The 24,258-nt window shown below is 35.0% G+C and overlaps 1 protein-coding gene and 1 long non-coding RNA gene across 2 annotated transcripts; one reads left to right on the top strand and one right to left on the bottom strand.

Moving 5' to 3' along the window:
• Positions 1-11,073: 11,073 nt before the first annotated feature.
• On the top strand, positions 11,074-13,615 carry LOC132619044 (uncharacterized). Its single transcript, XR_009574482.1, has 2 exons — positions 11,074-11,372; positions 11,995-13,615. It is a non-coding gene; the product is annotated as an uncharacterized LOC132619044 (long non-coding RNA).
• A 3,315-nt stretch (positions 13,616-16,930) lies between these two features.
• Positions 16,931-22,620, bottom strand: LOC132617925 (U-box domain-containing protein 4). The gene is made up of 2 exons (XM_060332987.1): positions 21,560-22,620; positions 16,931-18,021 (listed from the first exon to the last, which is right to left on the bottom strand). The coding sequence occupies exons 1-2, from the start codon at positions 21,874-21,876 to the stop codon at positions 17,196-17,198; spliced, it is 1,143 nt and encodes a 380-aa protein (XP_060188970.1). The 5' UTR covers positions 21,877-22,620; the 3' UTR covers positions 16,931-17,195.
• Positions 22,621-24,258: the final 1,638 nt, after the last annotated feature.

Here is a 24,258-nt window from a genome sequence, read left to right as displayed (position 1 = left end):
TATAATTTTTAATCATTATATAATGTCGCACTTAAGTAATTTGAACGATAAATCTATGAGATAAGCAGGGTAAAAGTTAAAATAAAATTATCACTCCTTTCGTTCCAAACAAGTGTCATCTCAGCACAAATTATGTTAATTAAAAAATTAATAAATATAGGTTAGTGAGTTGGTCCATTTATGACGTGGACGGTCGGATATTATAGTTTTATGTGGTACCGGGTATTTGCCGCTTCATGAAATTAAATTAAAAATATTTTAATGGGATAAACATTGTGCACCGACAAAACTATTCGGTGGTCGAAATGTGATTAGCGAATAGAGTGAGGCCCTAAATCACGGAACAATATTAGCGTAATACGTGCTTCGAAATTTGTTGCGTCACCCCCCGGAGGTTTTCCTATTGACCAAATTATCCTCTGACTAGACTGACTTTAATAAATAAAGTTCTAAATATTGCTCACGGAACTATTTTGTTCACTTTTTAATTATATTGGTTTTTACTCTCTCCGTTCATTTGTACTTGTCATGTGTATTAAAGAGAGTCAATTCCTCAAATGATCACTCAACTTAAGTAAACCACCTAATAAAGAGCCCGTTTGGATTGGCTTATAAGTTGCTTATAAGTTATTTTCAGCTTTTTTGAGTGTTTGGCTGGCAGGTTAAAGTCATTTTGTGCTTAAAATAAGCTCAAAAAAAATAATTTGACCCATTTAACTTAACTTATCTAAAACAGCTTATAAGCTGAAAACAACTTATAAGCTAAAAAAAATAAGTTAAGCTACCCTAACTTATTTTTTTTAGTTTATAAGTTGTTTTCAGCTTATAGGCATAAGCCCATCCAAACAGGCTCAAAGTCATTTATCTTTTTTTTCTTTCTCATATGGTCATCGAAGTTTGTGCATTTGTCTTACAAAGTAACAATGATCAAAAGTCACTTTAAAAATAAAAGAAAAAAGGGTCAAAGTAGTCCTTTAAATTTGGACTTTAAGTTAAAATACCTCTTATTTATTAACACCGAGCAATAATAGTCCTCTAACTATTTTTCACTTTCTTACTTCGTAAATTAGATTGTGTTCGTCCATATTATAGATTAAAAAAAAAACAAATCATAATATTTAAAAGTAAAATAAAAAATAAAGGGTGTTAACGTAGAAGGTAAAATAAGTTCTAAAAGTTTTAATTTTTTTTAGCAGGATTGGAGGGAGGAAACAATGTTTACCCAAATAATATTACAAGATTGACAAAAATAATACTTGAAAACTTTAAAAGAATTTAATACACAATGACAATGTAGAATCTCCTCATTTTATGTTTTGTCGAATAATTTCTATTATTATGATGATGTTCTTCAATATATATATATCTATGCTTTGTTCTTTATGAAAATCCTTTATGATTAATCATTACACATGGATTTTTTTTTCCTATTAGGACCTAATTTTTTTTGTTTGAAGGAATTCATTCTTCCTTATTAGTTAGTGTGAATTTTATGGCAATAGTTTCTACCGTAGAAAAAAAATAACAACTAATTTAAACTATTTTATCAAAATAAAGATTACTCATAAAATGAATAAATAAATAAATTGTTATTTTATTGTTGAACTCCTAAGGTTCCAAGCAAATAGAATACAACAGGTTATTTGATATTCTTTTCTTAGCAGCAATAAAATGAAAAAGTTTTTTTTTTTTCATTTCTAAGGTTATCAGTCACAATTTTTTGTGTGTTTCGTTATTTTTAATACCACAATTAGAATTTTACTAAAGTTGTACTATTTTGTATCATTAAAATGTTGTTAGTGTTTTATGTTTAAAAATAAAGAACATTTTAACTCAAAGTCCAAACTTAAGGGACTGCTTTGACCCTTTTTTCTTTTATTTTTAAAGTGACTTTTAGCCCTTGTTACTTTGTAAGACAAATACATAAACTTCAATGACCATATGAGGAAGAAAAAAAAGATAAATTACTTTAGTAGGTGGTTTGCTTCAGTTGAGTGACCATTTGAGGAATTGACTCCTAAAAATAGATGTTTACTTTTATTTGTCCAGTTAAAAATTAAGAAATAATTTATCATACCATATCTATTTTACCCTAATTATTAATTATTGGGTAGGAACTTTAAGTAATTGTTAGTGGATAGGGTTGTTAAAACCGAACCGCTCCCATTAAACCAATCGCAAAATTGGCTTATTGGCTTATGGGTATTGGGTTATTGGATTAATGGTTGGCTAGCGGATTGAATTTTTTTAGCTAACCGTTTATCGGTGCTGGGTCGAATTACTCAATTCCTTTTCGGGTAAACTGTTACCCTCGTTAAGAATTAGTATCATATTTATAGTTTTACCCCCTAGGTATATAAAATAATAAATTATATATTGTAATTTGTAAACCCTTAAACAATAAAGCTAAAGCCCCAACAATTTCGTGGACGCCTTCGCAATTGTCCAAATAATTCTGCATTGCAATTTGTTGTGGGAGATTTGAAGTTTTATCACATGGTAATGGAACACTAAAATAGTCGAAGAGGAGAAGAGATATGTAGAAGAAAGGAGGGATATTTTCTATATTGCAATTGATCTGTACAAGGCACTTCTTTACATACAATCTTACTTGGCTGATTAACTTACTAATCACGCTAAATAAAATTCAACTTACTTATCTAATTAGCAACAAAACTGAATTAGTTAAAGTGATAATTGTTAGTTTAGTCGATACACCGCCCGATAATTGCTAATTAATTTGATACCGAACCAGTCGATATCTTATCGGTTGGCAAGCGGATTAGTATATATATTTAAGAGCCGATAACCGATAAGCTGAACCGTTAAGCATAATTATAAATAGATTATTTTTTAAAGTATATTTGATTGATTTCAATCATTAGATTATTTAGTAATAATTAGGGGTGATAAAATTGTCATTTTATTTATGGCTTCTTAAAGAGTGTGTCAAATCTATACAGAACAAGTAAAAATGAACAGAGAGAGTAATTTTCTTTTTTGAAAGTTTTATATTGGCTTGTAAGCATGTGGAACTTTCGCAAACAAAAATGAAATGATCACAGGAACTTTATGGAGTATGGTACTGTATGGTAACTAGAGATCGAAAATCATTACTCCCTCCCGTCCGTTTTACTTGCTAGTTATCAAAAATATTTGATGCCAAATACTTATCATTTTAAAAAATCAAGACAGAATTAGGTAGAAAAAATTGACCTTTACCTTTACTCTAATAAATATGAAAAGAACGTAAAAGCTGCTCAAAATATAAAAATCAAGTAATTTAAAGAAATGATTATTTTTGTTTAGGGCTGTTATAAATAGAATCTTCTTTATAAAATCAGAAACTAAGGAAAGAGTCCTTGAGTTCAAACTTCATGAATGATTTATGAAATTTAAACCAGTTTAAATTTCAAAGATGGTTCATGAATTTTAAACTTGTCAAGAATTGTAGTTTTTTCGTTATTTCGTTTAAAGGTATATTTGTCTAAACTTATTATAAAGTGAATATATGTCAATTACTTTTTGAAACGGTGACTAATTCCTCATCACCAATCTATGAAGTGGTTATTTACCCATGATATCCGTTAAAATTTTCTTTTTACCTACACAACATTAGCAAAATGATAATGTTCTTCACGTGATGATTGATAAGAAATGGTTCTTGTAAAGAGAATAACTGTGTTAGGTTAATGTTCTTCTAGTTTCTTTTTATTGAAGTTTATCTTTTGCCGACTATTGGTTTTAGCGTTTCTGACTCATCCATATAATTCCTCCTTGTCTTAACATATTTTTCAAATTTTATCTAGAGCATAAAATAATTCCGACATATAAAACACACGACGAAATAATGTTACGGCGTTCTAAGGGGACGAGATAGAAAATGCCTTAAAATAAGGAAGAAAACTTATCGGCATTGAATGTTTATATCAAGTCAATAGATGCATAATGTGTATTTACATATAGACTTTAAATACTTAGGCTGAACCATCAGAAGATATCTGTGGTTGGTAATATTTTTTACTTACACACCTCTACTAAGCATTTTTCCATTTAGACACTTGAAGTAAGGTCCTACTGTGCCGTTTAGACACTTTTTGCTAACTGAGCAAAATATGTGAAGAGTGTATAGCACACTCGCTAATGATGGGGCAAAGTAGCCAATTAACTGATTACATATGTCATTTTGGGTCCAAAATAATAGTTAAAAATAAATTATGAAAAAAAGAAAAGAAAAATATTTTCAGCAAAAACCAAAAAAGAAAAAAATATTTTCTAAATCCCAGCCCCTCCTTCCCGATCTAAACAATTGGAAGCATTTTCTAAAAGTTACTGATTGTCTATGATATATAATGCATTCGGCAACATGAATTTTGGTTCAAGGATATATAAATGATATAACAATTTCTTTTGCTTTGAAGGCGATGTCAATGAAATAAACCTAGAGTAGTATAACGGCAACAAGAATCAGAAGTGTTGGGGTAACCAAATCTAAATATCGTTTTTACTAACCATACTCTAGCCGGATAAGGCCGGAGAAGAAGAAGAACGGGGGGTGGGTTAATTTTTTTTTTCTTTTTCTGGCTGAAATTCTTTCTTTTTTTAACTTAAAGTTCATTTTTGATTTTGATTTTATACAAAAAAAAAAATGTCACATGTTCTCCGAGAATGGTGGCGGTCTTCATTTTTTCTGATGAGCAAGATAGCAATAGTGGAAGGTTTGTTAATGGTAGAATATTAAGTGGAGAAAAAAGAGAAAAAGAATCTATATATCTATGTAAAAGCAGAACATAGGCCTGCTGACGTGTCGCAACACGAGTCCGGAACCAAAATGACTCAATAAAAATCCAAGTGAACCAAAATACTCCAAAAACTTTTTTGGCACAAAAGTACCTTTAGCGCAGTAAAATACTGTGCTAAAGCACTCAAACCTGACGGAGCCGTTAAGTGCTTTAGCGCAGTATTTTACTGCCCTAAGACAAAGTTTCTCTCACCTATAACGCAGTAAAACACTGCGCTATAGCACCCGACCTTAAAACCCCTTCGGCTCCACCACTGGTCCCTCCAGTGGCGTTAAAGATTTTCAAAAACGCCATTGGAGGCGATTTCGACATGGTCCCCAAAAAAAACGTCGTTTTCTATTAATGTTCGTCGGGAAAGTTTTGATTCTTGGTATATTCAAGTCAAGGAGCAAGATTCTAACCTCGAGTTGTGGAAAAAAGTGGTGTACAACTCGATTAACACAACTCTACAAAAATTTTACATTAAGGTTTTCTGTTATGAACTTTTGTTATTAATTTGTTATATACATTATATTGTACGCATGTTTTACATTTAATTGTCGTTAACTTCCAAAAAAAAAAAATCAAATTTCATTTATTTATTTTTTGCTTTCATCCGCTGGGTAGTGGGTTCTTTTTTTTTCATTAATTGTTAAATGTGTATGAATTATTAGTTTGTTAAATCTTTATGAATTGTTAAGTTGTTTTATGTTTATGAGTTGTTAATTTGTTAATTGTTTATGAATTGTTAGTTATTTATGAATTGTGAATTGTTAATTGTTAATGAATTATTATTTTGTTAATTGATTATTTGTTAAATATTGATTATGAATTAATTAGTTGTTAAATATTGATTACGAATTAAAAGAAGTTGATTGATAAGGAATTATTATTTTGTTAACACTTTGTTTGGATGATTGTTATGTATTGTTTCATAATGTATGGTATTGTGTTGTACTGTATAGGACCAAATCAGTCATTACATAAAATAGGACCTTTCCTCGTTACGTAACGATGGATTTAACGATACGATACAATAAAATAAAAGTAACAATCAAAGCAAACATTGTAGTTAAACTAACAATACAATATAATACAATAGGTAACAACCATCCAAACAAGTTGTAAATGATTATGAATTGTTAAATCTATATTATTTTAAAAGCATGAATATATATGTTAAATAAAAAAAGATTATCTAAAAAAGAATAGTTAAAGTTCTTCTTTTAATGTTTATGTTCACGGAAATAAAAATTATTATGAATTTCATATACGTTAACGATAAAATGTATAGGACCAAATCAGTCGTTACATAAAATAGGACCTTTCCTCGTTACGTAACCATGAATTTAACAATACGATACAATAAAATTAAAGTAACAATCAAAGCAAACATTGTATTTAAACTAACAACACAATATAATATAATAGGTAACAACCATCCAAATAAGTTGTAAATGATTATGAATTGTTAAATCTATATTATTTTAAAAGCATGAATACATATGTTAAATAAAAAAAGATTATCTAAAAAAGAATAGTTAAAGTTCTTCTTTTAATATTTATGTTCACGGAAATAAAAATTATTATGAATTTCATAAATACATACGTTAAAGATTTATACATTCAAAATAAATATTGTATTCAAGATAATAAGTAGATATTTTCTTTCCAAGTTAAAATTATTAATTAGTTAATATAATTTCTCTTTCATTTTAAGAGTAATGACTAATTTAGTTTATACAAACTAGACTCTTTCATGGATCCGAATGTTCCACCGGGGCCTGATGATCACCCGGGGCCCGCTGTTCACCCTGAGCCCGCTGATAGATCAGTAATGTCTTTGCAAGGCAATCATAGGTCAGAGTTATTATGGGCTGGTACTATAGGGATATCGACTAGGATCCGTCCCCGTAGGCTGCAGAGAGCGTGGACTCTTTTACGCGAGGGCCCCCCCCCCCCCCCACACCCTCGTGTCTTAGAGATATTGTTTCGGGGCGGCATCTATCGTTGCGTATCCGTTGGTCGGGTATAGCATGATTGGGTGCTCATTACGGCCATGGTTGAGCGGTGGAGGCCGGAGACACATACCTTCTATCTTCGCACTGGTAAGGCTACGATTACAGTTCAGGATGTGGAGGTCCTCTTTGGATTGCGGGTAGATGGAGAGCCATTATACACTCGATACGAGCCTCCTCATGGTAGTACATGGGTGACGGAGTTGACTAGGCTCACCCACTTCGTGCCTGGTGGCGAGGGCCAGATGTCGGGTTCAGATTAGTGCACTCTGCACTTATTTAGAGGCTCTGCCTCCTGTTGAGGACGGCACCCAGCAGGACGTTGTTGATCGTCATGCCCGTTTGTACCTACTTATTATATTCGAGGGCATCTTGTTCCCGAACTCATCGGGTGCCTTTGTTAGTTTACGATATTTGGTTTTCTTGGAGCATCTGGACCGCTTGGGAGACTACAGCTGGGGCGATGCTGTTTTGGTGTATCTTTACAGATGCCTATGCCGAGCGTCTATTGGTGCTGTCAGCGATGTGTGTGGATTTTTTGCTCTTCTCCGGGTAATATTTTAAGTGTGCGTTTCTTTAATGCAAACAAACTTCTTGAAACAACGACTAAAAAATCGTATTTTCTAATATCGCTTACAGTTATGGGCGTGGGAGAGGATGCTACCTTTTCAGCCCGTACCTAGGCATCACCTCGAGATTGACATGCCTTATACGAGGAGGTGGATAGCGGGTTTTGACCAGGATGTGGATACACACCACAATATTCTTCCATTCCCGGACCAACTTGATCACATGACGGACGATGCGGTAAAACTATTTAACTTTACATTATTAATTTAATTAAACGTCTTTTCTACTTAGTGATCACTGATTTGTATTTATATGTTATGCATCTATTTATATGGACGTCGTACGCTGCTATATTAGATGGTTTGCCGGCCTTTTGCAGGGCAGGTCAGGGGGTTTGGAGGTCGCGGTGTCCATTGATACACCTGGACATCGTAGAGGACCACATACCTAAGCGTGTCATATGACAATTTGGGCATACACAGAATATACCCCCTGACGTTCGTCATGAGCTTCGACACTACCAACGGGACGATCAGGCTGCCATTGATGATGATTTTCTGGCTTTCATGGCTGTCCAGCTCTACCGTTGGGAGAACAGGTTGGGCACTTTAGCGGTGGTCGGCCATTTGACTCCCATTAAGGATAACATGCGCTGGTATCATCAGATCACACGCTGATTGATCGGCAACCCAGTTTTGCATCCCGCTAGGGATGTAGGATACTCAGCACTCGCGGGGCAGTACGAGGCATTGGTAAGTTTATTGTATTTAGATTTATTTAATTGCATTAACTGTTACGTTTTAAAAAATACCTTTTTTTTACTGTTGAACACAAATGCAGCTGGTAGCCATACAACGATTACGCATGTTGGGGTTAGAGCATATTCCTTACCCCGGGCTTGCGGGGATTGCGTCGGAGATGGTACTGATATCTGAGGATGGTATCCGGCAGGCAGGAGAGATTAGACGTATGCAGGAGCCTGTTCCAGAGGCTGAGTATCAGCCAGCGCCAGGAGGAGGACCGGGTGCTCCCAGAGAAGAAGGTCGTGCGGCCAGAAGACGTCGTGCGCGTAGAGGACGCGATGCTGCTGCTAGAGGACCTATTGGTGGAGGACACCATCTGGTAGATGAGGCAGATGAGGCCGATCTCATTCCAGAGGGCGTTACCCTTCTAGTCCATCCGCAGCCGTTCCAGGCTGATGGCAGCTCACCTGGGGACGCACCTACGTTTACGTCGGCGCTCCTACTTGCTGAGATACCTGGGTCTTCATCACAGCCGAGCCAGAATGCATACATGGAGGAGCGTGATAACGTCGATTGGGTGGCGTTACGCGCATCATTAGCTGATGAGCGGCCTGTGAGGAATTTAGAGGGAGCCAGGATTCTTGACTTCGATCAGTTTTTTTATCCCGGTTAGTATTTAAAATACTCATTTGTTCATTTAAATTACTTATTTTAAATATATATATATATATATATATATATATGTTACTCATTATTTAGTAATATTTTATATTTTAGGATTCGGCGCCAGCGAGTCCAGCAGAGCCACCCACTCAGGCGTTTTCTCATGGGCCTGCCGAGCCAACGATGTCTTCCTATGTGACTGTCGAGCCACAGGTAAGCTTTTTATTAAAATTAGTTTTATTCAATATAAGGTCAATATTTAAAATACATATTTGTTTATTTAAAGTATTTATTTTAAATATGTATGTTACTTATTATTTCATTTTTTTCATATTTTAGGATTCGACGCCAGTGGGTCCACAGGATAGGCGCATTCAGGAGCCTTCTCATCAGCCTGCCGAGGCAGAGGTGTCTTCTCATGAGACTACCGAGGCACAAGTAAGATTTTTACTTAAAATGAATTTTATTCAATATAAGATAAATATTTATTTAATTTTTACAACATTTATTTGGACTTCGAACAGCATCTCGTCCAGGAGACTACCTCATATTCTGCACCAGACCCATATCAGGAGCTTACTCAGTCGCCCGTTGATACACAGATTTGATTATTCAACAAACATTAATGTATTCAATATAAATAAGAAATAGTACTAATTATTATATACTTTTCATGTGCATCCTTCGGCGCCTGCGATGGCGACTCCCGACGAGAAAGAGGTCGAGGTTCTAGACCCAGGTCAGCATGAGGTTCTGCCCGTGCTAGCGGGACCAGATCCCAAGAAGAAGCACATTCTAGTCAAGGGTGCACGGGCCAGGGGAAGAGGAGATGATCATGACTTGGAGCGCTCGGTTATTAAGAGGAAAAAGGGCGATGGAGACGATGGCGAGGGCGGTGGGGATGGTATGAGCCTTAGGCCTAAGGATAGTCTTAGGCATACCACATGTGGGACCCATCCACGATAGTGTACAGGGGCGGATTCACTAAGGCTTGTGGAGATGCCACGCCACCCGCAAGCTTCCGACGAAACCCTACATATATATAGGTGTATATATATAACACATGGTAAATAATTAAAGTGGCACCCGAATAACAAAAGGTTACCGTAGTGCCACTGGCAAAGGGCGACTGGGCGATGCTTTTGTGCTTGGAAGCGTGGGATCGAACCACGGCAACAACACTTAAAAAAAAAAAAAAAACTTACAGGCTACAGCATCAGCAAGAGCTGCTTATCTCTTTCTTTTTCTTTTACTTTTACTTCCAATTGACTTAGTTTAAATAAATGATGGATATTTATGATATTAGTAATCTTATTGGAAGTTTTTTGTTTTTTTCACTTCATGATCTCAGTCGATGATATTAGTAATATTATTGGAAGTTTTATGTTTGTTTTTTTTCACTTCATGATCTCAGCCGTATGTGGTGTTTAATGCTATAAACAAATATTTCATCTGAAAAGACAAATAACCCGACCCGAAACCCAAATGGATTTAATGATGGATGGCACTTGGAAACTCCAAATCCTAGATCCTCCTCTGATAGTGTATATACATTAGTGTTGTACAGTTTATCGTAAATATTATATATTTTTTGCATATCTATTTATATTTATAAATATTATCTTAGCCTTTATTATTGTTTATAGTTTCACATCCTAAATTGATAATAAAAAAAAACGTGACACATTCGAAATAAAGTTAAGCATTAATTTAAAAATAACACAAAACCCTAAAAGATAAATAACGTAAAGCTAATGACTACAAGTCTCCAAACAAAAAAGGACTTCCAGCACTTTTCAACCACTAAAACGAAAATCCAAACTTTTGTGTATCCTTGAAGTATTGAGCTTACCTTATTAATCGTACAAATATAAGTAGGGTTCTATATAAAATATTGAAGTTCCGGAGTCTCAAAGCATGATTAATATACGGCTAAACTACGTAAAAAAAGTGTGAAAATGTAATAAGTGGTTGTTTTGGGAAAATGGTGGACTCCTATAGCGCAATAAAATACTGCGCTATAGGGGACAGACAGTTTAATTTAGCACAGTATTTTACTGCACTAAAGCACTTAACGGCTCCGTCACGGTTAAGTGCTTTAGCGCAGTAAAGTATTTATGTCACTTTTTTTGTTTTGTTGAGATATTTTGGTTCAAAAGGTTTTTTTTGGGTCATTTTGGTTCCGGACTCGCGCAACACAAACGCGGAGTTTACATTTATCTATTTTCTCATAATTTGGCTTTTCCCCTTATTTATTTCCGATTTATTCATTAAAAAAAAAAAACAAAGGAACAGAAAAGACGCGTCCGTTATTTTTTGCTACGTCTCTTCTTCTTGGTTCTTCAACTGCCCTCTTACCTTTTCACTTCTTTATTATTCACAACCCACACTGACTGAAGCACAAAATCAAGATAAACGATTACCTTTTTCCTTAGTTTTTCGGGTTTTATCCCTATGTCTCCTTTGATTATGTGCTAAATTATAAAACGAATAGCCTTATTTGTTTAGTACACCGTTTCGTCGTCTCTTCTTCTTCAATTACAATTGTCAGCCTCTTCTTCCCTTTCTCTTCGTCCTCTATCTCACTCTCGCCTAAAGTAAATCCCCTTTTCTCTTTACAGAATTTTATGTTTTCTTATGATTCTCTTTTTGATATTTCAGGTTATCTTTCATGCTTGGTTGGTGTTTCGTGCTCTTTATATTCTCTTTATAGATTGCAGTCAATTATTATTATTATTTTTTTTGTTTGTTTGTTTGATAACGGTGGTGTCAATTACAATTCTTTTTTGATAACGGTAAGAGCAATTATGCAATTCTTCATTTTGATTAGTCGTATGTTGTGATATTGTTTAGATTGATAGTGGAAGACAGTATGGAATTCTTTTGGAAACAATTCAAATTCTCACAAATCTCAACCCGTTTTGATAAAAAAAAAAAGGCTTACACATTTATTTTATTGTGATGGTTGGTCACTTGTGGGCTATAAGCTCAATTCATTGTACATTTTCGTTTAAGCACATCTTACGCAACAGTTTTTATTGATTGTTGTCGTTTCAATTCTTTTATTCACGTTACTGACATGGACCTAAGTTACTGGATGAAAGTATCATCAGTTATGTTGAACCAGTATATATATATATATATATAACCTCTTCTTCTCCTAAAATTCCTTCTGTAACAGTCGCTCTCTTACTTACCATACTTATCTTTCTCTTCCAGGTAAAACTCCTTCAACGCCTTCCTCTTCTCCTCTTCTTCACCTTCTGTTTTGGAGTAAATTTTATTTTCACTCGCCAGAGATAATTTATCTCTGTTCCCGTTGTTTCTCCCAATAGGTGAATCTCTCTTTTTCTTTAGTATAGTTGTTCCCTTATGTTTACTTGTTGTTTCATGTTTCCGTGATTGTTCATATTGTTTTTTACCTTTTATTTCGCAAAGAATTGATTGTTTTTGGGCTTCATTTTTCACCCTACTCTGTTAAAATTGAAGGAAAAGAAAAGATTACCATGATGTATAAGAAGTCAAGTAGTAAAATCAAAGGTAAAATAAAAGATTGACCTCTTCTCAATCTGCATAATAAATACCGTGGTGTCATTCGCACCCAACCCCGCGCTTACCTGTTTGTATGTGTCAATTATTTTTCTCTGTCTACTTTTTTTATTCTGACTTTTTCTTATAAGATGTCAATTGTAATAGAAGATTTTGGGTTCTCATATAGGAGTTTAGCAGAAACTGGGAAAAACGTTACTTCTTCGTACATTGAACTAGGAGTTGCTAAATGTCATAGACAAGCATAAGTCCTTGAAGACGGTCTTTGCTCTTCCAGGAATTGAAATAGCTAAAATTCCCTTCATTTTTCACTAATCAAGTTTGTGAACCTATGTCGTTCAGTTGGACAGTTATCGTGAAAACAAAATAACTTGAAAAAAAAAAAAGAGAAAGAGCGAAAAAACTGAAGCAGCAGCGTATTTTATTTTATTTTTGGTTGAGAATATGACTTGTGAAAAAAATACCAAATGTGCAGGTGGTGAAAAAAGAATATGTTTTAAAGCTGTAATATAAACTTGGTGATGTGCTATTCTCAGTTTATTAATTCGATGTCATTTTTACATCTTCATATGGCAAATTGTCAGTGTGCATCGCTTGCCATGCTCCGATATTATTTAGGGGAAGAGCTGAAATTTTTTAAAAAGGAGAAGGATTTATATTTGATTTTTTATTATAAGAGTTGATTTTAGAAAATTGACATTACCGTTCTGTCACTTGAAAATGAAGGTAAGACAATATATGAAACAAAAAATACACCTACAGGCAATTAAAGATAAATATTTTTTTCTTGGTCCGAGATAGGTTCCACGAAAAGTCTGCAAATTCGAGTTCTCTCACTCTTTCCTATAATTATTGTTATTAATCTGTAGTAATTGGTGCACTACTGGAGATTCAGGAAAGTTACTCATCTAGACTCAAACTGTTATCGCAGTTCTGATGCAAGTGGAAAATCACTGGAAACACAGAGAAAATTAATAGATCCCAATCTCGAGAGAGGGAAAAACTGCCTAAGCTATTGATGTTTTTCTTTCAGTTGGGGGAAGAAGAGACACACATTTGTTCCTCGAAAAAGAAGAGGGTTCTAAATTTAGCTGAACAAAATTTGGAATTTATAGGCCATAGTCATTCATAAAAATTTGACGGGTGGCCGTTAATTTATTTATTTTCATTTTTCTCTAACAGTGCAGTTTTGCGCTTTTGTGGTTGGTGCCAATTTGCTAATTGCAAAGGTGTGGTAATGATTGTGTATTTGTAAAGAGTTAGCAAGTGAAAATTACATCGGAAATCCGAATATGGAGGGCTTTCTTTGGTGTGTGCTTTATTTCCATCTTTATGGAGTATTTCTTTACCTTGATGCTTTTTAATTTGCTTTCAGTCAAGATTACATGTCTAATTTTGTTGTGCGTAAGTGGAATCATTATGTTAGCACCAATCACGTCCTCCTTCTCCTTCCATTGTCTAAATTTTTCGAGAACGAACTGAGTAATTATTATTGTGTATCATTTGTTTCATTTTTTTTCCTTTCCTTAGTTTTAAATTTTTTATTTGTGAGGCATGAACAATGTTAAACTGAGTCCGGAACTTTTTTAACCCAAAAAAAAAAAAATTGGAACCAAACTAACCCGTTAAAAAAAAAAAACCAAAATAGGCTTCACGCACAGAATCTGTGCGTGAAAGGGCTAAACTGTAACTTTTTGAGTTTGGTCCTTTCACGCATAGATCCTGTGCGTGAAACGGGTGTGCCTTTTTTTTCTTTTCTTTTTTTAAGCTAACAAAATCACGTTTTTTTCATACTTTGGACAAAGATTAGTCATGTTTCAAAACCCCGAAATATCAATATGTTATATAGAACTTAATATATTTTTTTGCGTACAATAACGTCAGCTCATTACATCAAGTATACCTAAACATTTTGATCGTCGTTTTAGGGGTTGTAAAGTGTCCCGAAGTAAGTTTTGTTTGCTTGGAAACTTGTCATCTTTAGATCTAAGTGTCATATTTTATAGTGTTTTGATTTAAGTGTTTTGAAATAAATAGAAATATTATATTAAAAAATAATCCATCCAATACTAGAGGTTCAACCAAGGTATAATATATCTCATTCAATGTTCCCACCAAGGTTTGATCCCATGTTGTTGGCATAAAAAAGAAGTGAGTAAAAAAAGAGGCTAAACCACCAAGCCAAATTGGTGAATGTTACAAAGTAGACACTTTTTATTTTTTATATTGTTCACTAATGCTATCTAACTCGTTTTCATAAATTGAATTTCGAACCTCGAAATTGACATTCAAAACACCATTACCACGGGATTAGCATCTCAAAATAGATTTTTTATCATTAGATTTTTACTATAGAAGAATGAAAATTGTGCACCAATTTGGGGGAAAATTCAAATTGAATGGGATAATAGGCATTTTTTGGAAAATCGACCCAGCCAAACCGCCTACGGCAGTCCGACCCGCTAGATCTCGAAAAAATACCCTGGGTCAAAAAAAAATCGAGTAAATCGGACATCTGAGCGCAAAGTTATGATCATTTAAAGTTTCAACAATTTACAACTAGTTTTCTACCTATGCTCATGTCCTTATTTTTATTTACGTGAGCGAAGAGGCATATGTATACCTGATGTAATGAGCCGATATTATTGTACGCTAAAAAAAATATTAAGTTCTATATAAAATATTTATATTCCGACGTTTTAAAACGTGACTAATCTTCGGTCAAAGTACGAAAAAAAACTTAAAGATAACAAGTTTTCAAACTTACTTTGAGGTACTTTACAACCCCTAAAACGACGATCCAAACATATATGTATACTTGATGTAATGAGCCGACATTATTTTACATTAAGAAAATATGAAGTTCTATATAAAATATTTATATTCCGGTATTTTGAAACGTGATTAATCTTCAGTTAAAGTAAGGAAAAAAGCTTAATTTTGAGTTTGATTTCCAAAGAACAAAGGTGACAAGTTTCCAAGCAAATAAAACTTACTTCGGGGCACTTTACAACTCCTAAAACGACGATCCAAACGTTTAGGTATACTTGATGTAATGAGCCGACGTTATTGTAAGCAAAAAAATATATTAAGTTCTATATAACATATTGATATTTCGGGGTTTTGAAACATGACTAATATTTGCCCAAAGTATAGAAAAAACGTGATTTTGATAGCTTAAAATAAGAAAAGAAAAAAAGGCACCCTGTTTCACGCACAGAATCTGTGCGTGAAGCCTACTTTGGTACTTTTTTTTTTTAATGGGTTAGTTTGATTCCAAATTAATTTTTTTTTAGGTTAAAAAAGCTCCGGACTCAGTTAAACTAAGAGCTGGAAGGAAAAAGCAAACGATATCTTAGGTTTACATTACCTAGATTTATGCATTATTATCTTTGCTATTTTTTCCAACTTTTATATTCTTATTCAAATTCATGTATACTGATTAATTGGGTTACTCCATATTCAACCCTGGAATGTTTTTGCAGTTCCTTTTTCAAAGAATTTTAAGGTGTTAAAAGAATTCAATTAGATAGAATCATGAAAAATAGTTTTGATTAAGAAAGATTAAATCACTTTGTTAAAAAATACCATCAATATTCAATTATATTTTTTTAAGCAAAGATTCTACATTCGCGCAGGCAAATACACTAGTAAAGAAGTAAAGAAGAAGAAGAATGAGGAAATAAAAAGAATAAAAAAATAAAAAAAATGTTTTTTTAGCCTTCCACGAGCCTGTTTTGTGTGAAAATTCACACAACTTGCCAAGTCAGCGAAAAGTGTCTAAATGGCATAGTGGCGCCCTACTTCAGGTGTCTAAATGGAACAATGTTTAGTTGAGATGTCTAAGTGAAAAATGTTGTCAACCACGTGTGTGTCCCAATGGGTTTAGTCAAATACTTAATCATGACTAATCAACATGCATTGTTATTCCATTAAATCGCTTATTTATAATAAATTTACATGATTTGACGCAAACACCCTCTGCCTAAGTATTTACCTAAAAATAGAGGCAGCTCAAGGAGCAAAGCGAAATATGTAGTAGTTTTGGACTCTAGAGAATATTGCTTTAGACATATTTACCTACCAACTAAACTAATCCCCTTTTTCCCTCGTCTTGTTTTTTTAAATAGGCAAACAGCAGATTAATCTTCAATAGAATTATTCGCTGTTCTTCAAGAAGTTTTGACTATGGTTTCACAAAGTCGTCATCGCTAGAAAATGGAGTAAGAAAGCAAAGAAGTCATTATAGGAAGAAGCTGTATATGGCCAGAGGACAGAGACCTTATTCAGTGAATTTTCTTCTGTAAAATGAATGAATCTTTTCTAACAAAAACTCCTCTTTAAAATAATTAAAAATCAATCTTATCTAACAAATTTTTTTCCCCAATAAACAGCTTCATTGTATTACTTCATAATGTGTTTCAAATGTTCGTAAGACATCACTGCATCATTTACAACCAACTTGGAAATATAGAATCCAACGAAAATATAATAGGAGAATTTAGCTAGATTATGAGGTAGCACATTCTATGTTCGAGGAATACATCAAACGTTGATATCTGAAGTTCAAAGACATGGTAGATATAACAGAAGCAAAATGCGCAAGTAATTGCAAACTTTACAAATGAGTGATTAAATTAGAAATGTACAATGCTCATTAAGGTCAAGAAAATCACCTTATCCTTCCACTGGTGTTACCACCAGCATATACTATCTACTAGCTACCAGTTTCTAGTTATATGGTCTTTGCAACTCCGCGTCTTTCCACATAAAATCGGGCAGAGGAAGAAGAGCTAATATACTCCATTTACATAGCTTCATTTTCTTGGCTATATACCGGTCTATCTGAAAACCTGAAACTACCTAATTATTCATAAAGACTGCACCTTTGAAGGGGTACAAGATGAAGCCCGTAACTGTAAACGACTCGTGCTTAGCTCCATACTTCTGTGAACCATGTCTTGCAACAATCTCTTGGCTGTTTCAGCAGCTTTATCCGTTCCATCAACTTGTGCAGCAAAGTCGTACACTATTCTTTCCAATGTGGAAGATGAGAATCTGCTTTCAGGAGGAGTGTCTCGAAGCAAGTCCAAAAGCGTTCTAGCTCTATCCTGAGCTTGAGGTGTGCCCTCTGCAGTTAACCGTAAAAGGCCTGGAATAGCGCCTTCTTTGAGAATGAGTTCCCTGTATTTGTCTCGGCTGCTTTGACACAATGACAGCAAAACCCTAACAGCGTGTTCCGTGCTGATGAGGGACCCGTCTTCAACAGTCTCCACCAGAGTGAGTATTCCGCCATCTGCATTTGTGATTGCATCTCTTCCCTCTTCAGAATTAGATAGGATTTCCAATAGGGCTGTGGTTTTCTCGGCGAACTTGGAATATTTCTTGCAGTCTTTGAGGAGATTCATTAGCGGGAAAACCGCTCTAGGATCAAGAACTAACTTGGGATCTTCTATGCTTGTGGAGAGATTGTGGAGGGCTGTGACGGAATCAACCCTTCCTTGAACAGTGCCTGAACTCAGGATCTGCACCAGAAGAGGTGCAACTCCAGATGCAGCTATTGTCGGTTTGTTGGTTGCAGCAGCTGACAGTGTCAAAATAGCAGCAGTTGCTAGTTCTTTCAAATTGCCATTTTGGAACTTCAGGAGCTCCACAAGAGGAGGGATGGCACCGGATGCAACGATCCTTATTTTGTTTCTGGTAAGTTTGAGAAGGAATATAAGGAGATAAGTTAATTATCCATGAATCAAGCAATTCTTACAAAACAGGAGGGAAACCAAAAAAACCAATGAAGATATTATCATATATGTCCAAGGATACCAAAAACACTGGCTAAAAACAAACCTATAATATGTTTTTACATTTGCATATATGCGATTCCTAAGCAGAACTGTTGTTGGTAAGTATGAAGAAATCATGCTTAGCTGAAATGAAAGAAGTATTGCTTACATGAGGAAAGGAAAGAGAAAAAATGAGAATATATTTGATCATGTGAGCACAGCAACTATCGTCTATTCTGCATAATCATCCATCTTTACTCCAGAACTTATGGAGACTTAAGTAGAGGTATAATCCAAAGCCAAATTCATGGAAAACAAGCAACTTAACCAGGTTTGCATGCAGGAAAAGATATACAGTACTGACTATGAAACTAGAAGATCGAGCTTCAGATTGTGGAGGTTTGATCATTCTTTGGGGTATAGCCATGGCATGTCTAGAGCATTGACATTTTAATTGTACCAATAACAAGAAAAACCCTTAAGGAAAAATAAGGCACCAATCACCATAATAAATAGGGTGAAGAAAGTTTTGGAAGTACACCAGGAGAACACAAAAGAAAAACAAGACAAACAAAGAGCTCTACAAGAAAAATAGAAAGACAGAATCTAGGGGAGGATAGAAAAACCCGAATTAGATGTCAAACAATACTATCATCTATATAGCCGTGTCACAACCTGGAGGGATGGAAAATCTTCCCTCCCTTGTGCCAGACTGCCAGTAGATAGGTCAGGAGAAAATGCATATAAAGATGATGAGCCATGGACATATTGTAAAGTTTCAGCGTGTGAGAAGTTCATTTACATGCCTAACGTGGGTGAAAATAGATACTAGCTAGCATCATGAAACATGGTCAGTTTTTTCTTCTTTCCATAAAACCACAACAATGAAAAGATGTATTCTGCCCTCACTAAAATTAAGACATTAAAGAAACAGGATGACATTTTCTAGTGAGATGCAAAAAGGTGCTAGAACTTCACTATCAGAGCAAGAAGCTCAAAGATCATGACCTTTCAAAATCCTTTTCTTTTCTTTTTTTTTTTTTTTATGACAAGGGAACCCGCAGCCGCTACCCTTTGGGTGCGTACAGGGTAAAACCCGCTCTTGTGCAATAGCTCGCAAACCACACAGGAGACATAACCCATACTAGGCAAGTCCGGTGCGACGAGCTCGACCCAGAAGGCAAATCCCCTGCTGCCGTGGGCAAGGGGGTTTTGAACCTGAGACCTCCATTATGGAAGCCCCATTCAAAATCTTAATCAGAACACAGTTTATGAATCCCATGAAAGTGTAGTCGTTGCACATAAAATGACATAGAGAAACTTTCTGGGCTTGTGGCTCCAAACAGGCATGGACGAGCAAAAGTTTAGCATTGAATACGACTTCTAAATGCAATTTTTCAGCTAGAAATCTTTTTTGAACTTTATTGGCCAAGGAGCCAAATGCTATGATTTGACTAAATGGGCCAAAGAGCCAAATGTTACGAAATATTTTGGGAGTATCATTTAGTTAACCGAGACCGCATTGTCCAAAGTGATAAATGCCTGAAACTATGTGTGCCCACGTGATGCGCAGAAAACGACTTCTAAAGGTCAATTTAGGGTCTCAGCTAGGCCCAATAATTTTGTCAGAGAAGCTTCTAGATTTAAGTTCTTCTAATTTTACAAGCCCTTGGTCCACAGAACACAATCGAGATGTCACTGCTGTTGAGTGGTGACTTGAGGCATGCACTGGAAGTGGCGGCAGCACCAAAGGCCACTTCTTCCTTCCTTGTAGACACAGGAACTCAAGGTCACTGATATGCTTTAAAGATTATCTTGATGCCAGTGATATAACACCTTACCAAAAAAAATAAAAAAATCTGGTATGGTTCTTGTTATCTGCTAACCCTGCATAAGCGTCTTGTTCCTTTTCTTCCTAGACTCCCAGAATCCCTTCCCCTCAGGGTTCAACTAAGAAAGCCCCATCAACCTCTCCATCTGCTGGACCTAAGTCTTGCTTGCACCTTGCAAGCAGTTCCTGGACTCATGACCTAGCAGTTAGGCCATGCACACCTCATTGCTGCCCGAGTGTGTCTCACAGTTGGGCCATACTCCAAGTAGATTAAAACACAAGTGCGAAGATGCAACATTGAAATGTATTTCTAAAGAAAAAAATGTGAATGATTCAATGGTGTATCTCATTCTGAGGGAAATGGAACATTCGTTTTTGCTTAAGAGTCACTAGTCTTTTCCATATCATCTTTCTTCAGATATGAGTGACAGAGTCAGCATGGCTAGCCTAGTTCATATACAAAAAGAACTACATCCCCTCCATCCCAGTCTAGTAGCCAACTCTTTTTCCCTATTTTGCAAATGAAACTAAATTGCCGATCTAGGTGATAATAACACGTAACTAAGCAAGGAAATTATACTTAACATAAAATTTCAGCAAATAAGCTCTGGTTCTTATCTGACAACTAATATTCATTATTTCACATAGCTCTTTCTATTTAGAGCTGATGTCCACACTGGGAACCTTTACAGCTGGTTGCTATGCTTGATCACCTTCTTGTATATAACATCCATTTTTCCATTACACCAAAGGCTTAATCTAGAGCTTCCTACAGTTAAAATCATTGTTTACATTATGGCCACCATTTTCATCCTTTAGCTTCTTGTCAAATAAAAATCGGGGACAAGGAAAACCTTTCCTTCTCATTTCTACAATAATAGAATATTCCCAGACTCAACATCCAAAATTTTCACTTTTATCTGGAAAAAGTCAAAATCTTTCCCATCTAAATCATCTAGAGCACAAAAATCACCACTATCAAACTAACCCAGAAAATTCTTGAACAAATTTCATTCATACAACAAATATCCACACAAATGTATTTCTCCACCAGAGGTTAAAAAAAAAGAGTTAATAGCCAAAAAAAACACCTGAACTATCACTTTTTCGCGAGTTTCACACCCCAACTATCAATTATTCCCTTTTCCTACCTACCTCAACTATCATCATCCATGTTATTAAAACACGCCTCAAAGCTGATTAGACCAACTATCAGCTATTCCCTTTCTTTTTTTTTGATTAAGCACCGGGTGTCCGGGTCTCTTTGAGCCCCGACTAATCCCGGGGGTGCACAGGCCCTCGGCAAGGAGTTTCCCGCAAGTGCACCACGGGTAATTCAGGGTTTTACCCCAGTCCGATGGCCCTCAGAAATTGTTTGCACCCAATGGGTTTCGAACTTGAGACCTTGAAAGGGAGCACCCAAGGCTCAAGCCAATTACCACCAGGCCAACCCCTGAACTATCAACATAAGTATGTTTTAATACACAGATGGTGATAGTTTAGGAAAAGGGAACAGTTGATACTTTGGGTGTAAAACTCGCGAAAAAGTGACAATTCCAAGTGTGTTTTTGGCCATTTACTTAAACAAAAAAAAACTAAAGAGGAAGATTTTAAGAGGACTAACCTTTCATTACGGGAGGCAAGATTAAGGAGAGCTAATAGAGCAGCCTCACGAGCAAGTAAAGAATAAGAACAACCTTGAAGCATATCAACCAACGGTGGAATAACACCAGCAGCAGCAAACCGGACACGTGTCTTCCCTGAAGACGATGACTTCCTCACCAGTTTCCTAATATCTTTAGCTGCTTCAATCTTTCCCTCTTCACACACTTCATTCTTCAACTTCTCTGCTATTTCTTCTATTACATTCTTGCATTTTCTGTTCTTTGGCTCATCTTCAAGATTGCATTTTTCTTCCATCAATGCCTCCTCTTTTATCATTTTTCTGACACCCTTTTGAGTCTTCTTTCAAAGGGTATTGGAGATTTTGTTGATTTCTTACAGGTGAAGATCTTTCAAGATTCAACTGTTGTACTTTTCTTTTTGGAAGTTGTACCTATTTTTCAAGATTTCATTTTTCTTCCATCAATTGCTCCTCTTTTACCATTTTTCTGACACCCTTTTGAGTCTTCTTTCAAAGAGTATGCTCAGAATTTTACAAAGATTTGAACAATTTTGTTGATTTCTAACAAGTGAAGGTCTTTTGGGACTCAAGTATTGTACTTTTCTATTTGGAGGTTGTACCTACTACCTATTTGTGGCTCGTCTTTTACTAATTCTCTTACCTCTGCATTCTCGTCACGCCTTTTTGGTACTCTTTCAAAGGGTATGTTCAAAATTTTACAAAGATCTACAAACAAATGATGATGACAATGGAAATGGTGAGTGATTTTCTTGATTTCTTATAGCAGGTAATTTTCTTGATTTCTTGATTGCATCAATTGCTCCTCTTTTATCATTTTTTTTTGACACCCTTTGAGTCCTCTTTAAAGGGGTATGTCCAAAATGTTGCAAAGATTTAACAAAAAGGTGATGATTTTGTTGATTTCTTACAGGCGAAGGTCTTTTTTGGATAAAGTGTTGTACTTTTCTTATTGGAGGTTGTACCTATTGTGTGACTCCAGAGAGAAAAAGGTTTTCTGTATTGTCATTTTCATATACTTTGCTCTTTTGGAATATGCATAGAGTCTTTTCGGATTCTATGGTAAATTTACTAATTAAGTTTGAACAAATAAACATTAACTGCCTTTTACTTAGGAAGTAACGTAGCTATGTATCAAGCCAAAAAAGAATGAGAAGAAAGATTATTTATCTCGACAAAGAAAAAAAGAAAATACTTTAGAAGAAATAAATGAAAATAGCTATGTATTCTTTTTTCACAAAGAAATGGTTTTTTAAGAAAAAATTTATTACATAGGGAGAGGGGGGGGGGGGGGGGGGGGGATTTTTTTTTACTATTTAAATGATGTATCTCAATCGGTTATTTTGATTATTTTCGTGAAGTAATAGAAGTGAAGGAAGAAAAGGAGAAGGTGTTGCTAAAAATTAGAAACAATTATGCTTGAAAGTTAGGCAAGTTTTTTTAAGTAAAGTGTATTTAGAAATTAGGATAACTTGCAAGTATCCTATATATAAAGGGGTTTTAAAGATTGAGATCACGTGATTTACGTAGTCTAATTTCAAATAATCACGATATTGTCTCGTCATAGTTAGTTCAATAATGCATGCATTAACATACAATATCTTTTGATAGGACAATGATTCATCAGTGGAGAAAATAATACTAAAATTATGAAAGTTAAAGGTGTTCTTCTTGACGTGGCCTTTTCTGAATTTAATAATGAACTTAATAGCAATTCAGAAATGTTAATTAAGTAATATAATTTACTTTTATACGAGTCTAATGTAGGATCGTATGGAGAAGGGGGAGGGGAGTAAGATGCTATGATTGATTGATATGAATTATTGATGGATGGATATAGAGACGTGTATAATGAAGTTCATATAATTTCAATTTTTTTAATTTTTATATACTATTGTAACATAATTTTGACACTATTAAGACCTATAAAGGCTAATTACATGAATTATTACCTATTTAATAAGTAGAATTAGTAATAGTTGGTTGGTTACCTAAATTTTCATCTTGTTGGAGAAGGTTCAACTTTGTATCTTTTTTCATTTCTCCTCTTTTTTTCTCCCCTATATATAATTTTAACAAAACTTAAAACAAAACAAAAAAAAAATATAACAAGTCAAATTAGACAATTATACAAAATTTTCATCACACTATCATCACATGTACAGTAATTCATGTACGAAAGGCATCAAAGAAAAGTGCCTCCAAGGATACAAGCAAGAATTTTTAGGTACGAATTTGAATTAATCAAACTCCAAAACTGATACCGAACACTAGGCAGAAAATCATAAAACCAATACATTTTTTTGTGCGGATTGCCCTTCAAAGGCACTGGTCTTTAATTTTTGTCCTTCACCTAATACCTCTAGGTTTGGGTTCGAACCCCAGCTCAGTAAAAAAAAAAAAAAATTCCCAAGGCAGAGTTTTGCACTCTGCCTGAGGCCTAACTTTGGCCCGAATAGGCCTAACTTTGCTATGAAACTCTGCGTTGCGATTTTTTTTTTTGAACTGAACCGGGGTTCGAACCCCAAACCTCATGGGTTTGAATTAATCGAACTCCAAAACTAATACCGAACACTAGGCAGAAAGCCATAAAACCAATCCATTTTTTTGTGCGGTTGCCCTTCAAAGGCACTGGTCTTTAATTTTTGCCCCTCAAATTGGTGGTTTTTAATTTTTGTCCT

This window comes from Lycium barbarum, chromosome 11 (genome assembly GCF_019175385.1).
Source record: "Lycium barbarum isolate Lr01 chromosome 11, ASM1917538v2, whole genome shotgun sequence".
Lineage (NCBI taxonomy): Eukaryota > Viridiplantae > Streptophyta > Magnoliopsida > Solanales > Solanaceae > Lycium > Lycium barbarum.
This window is presented reverse-complemented; position numbering and strand designations above follow the sequence as displayed.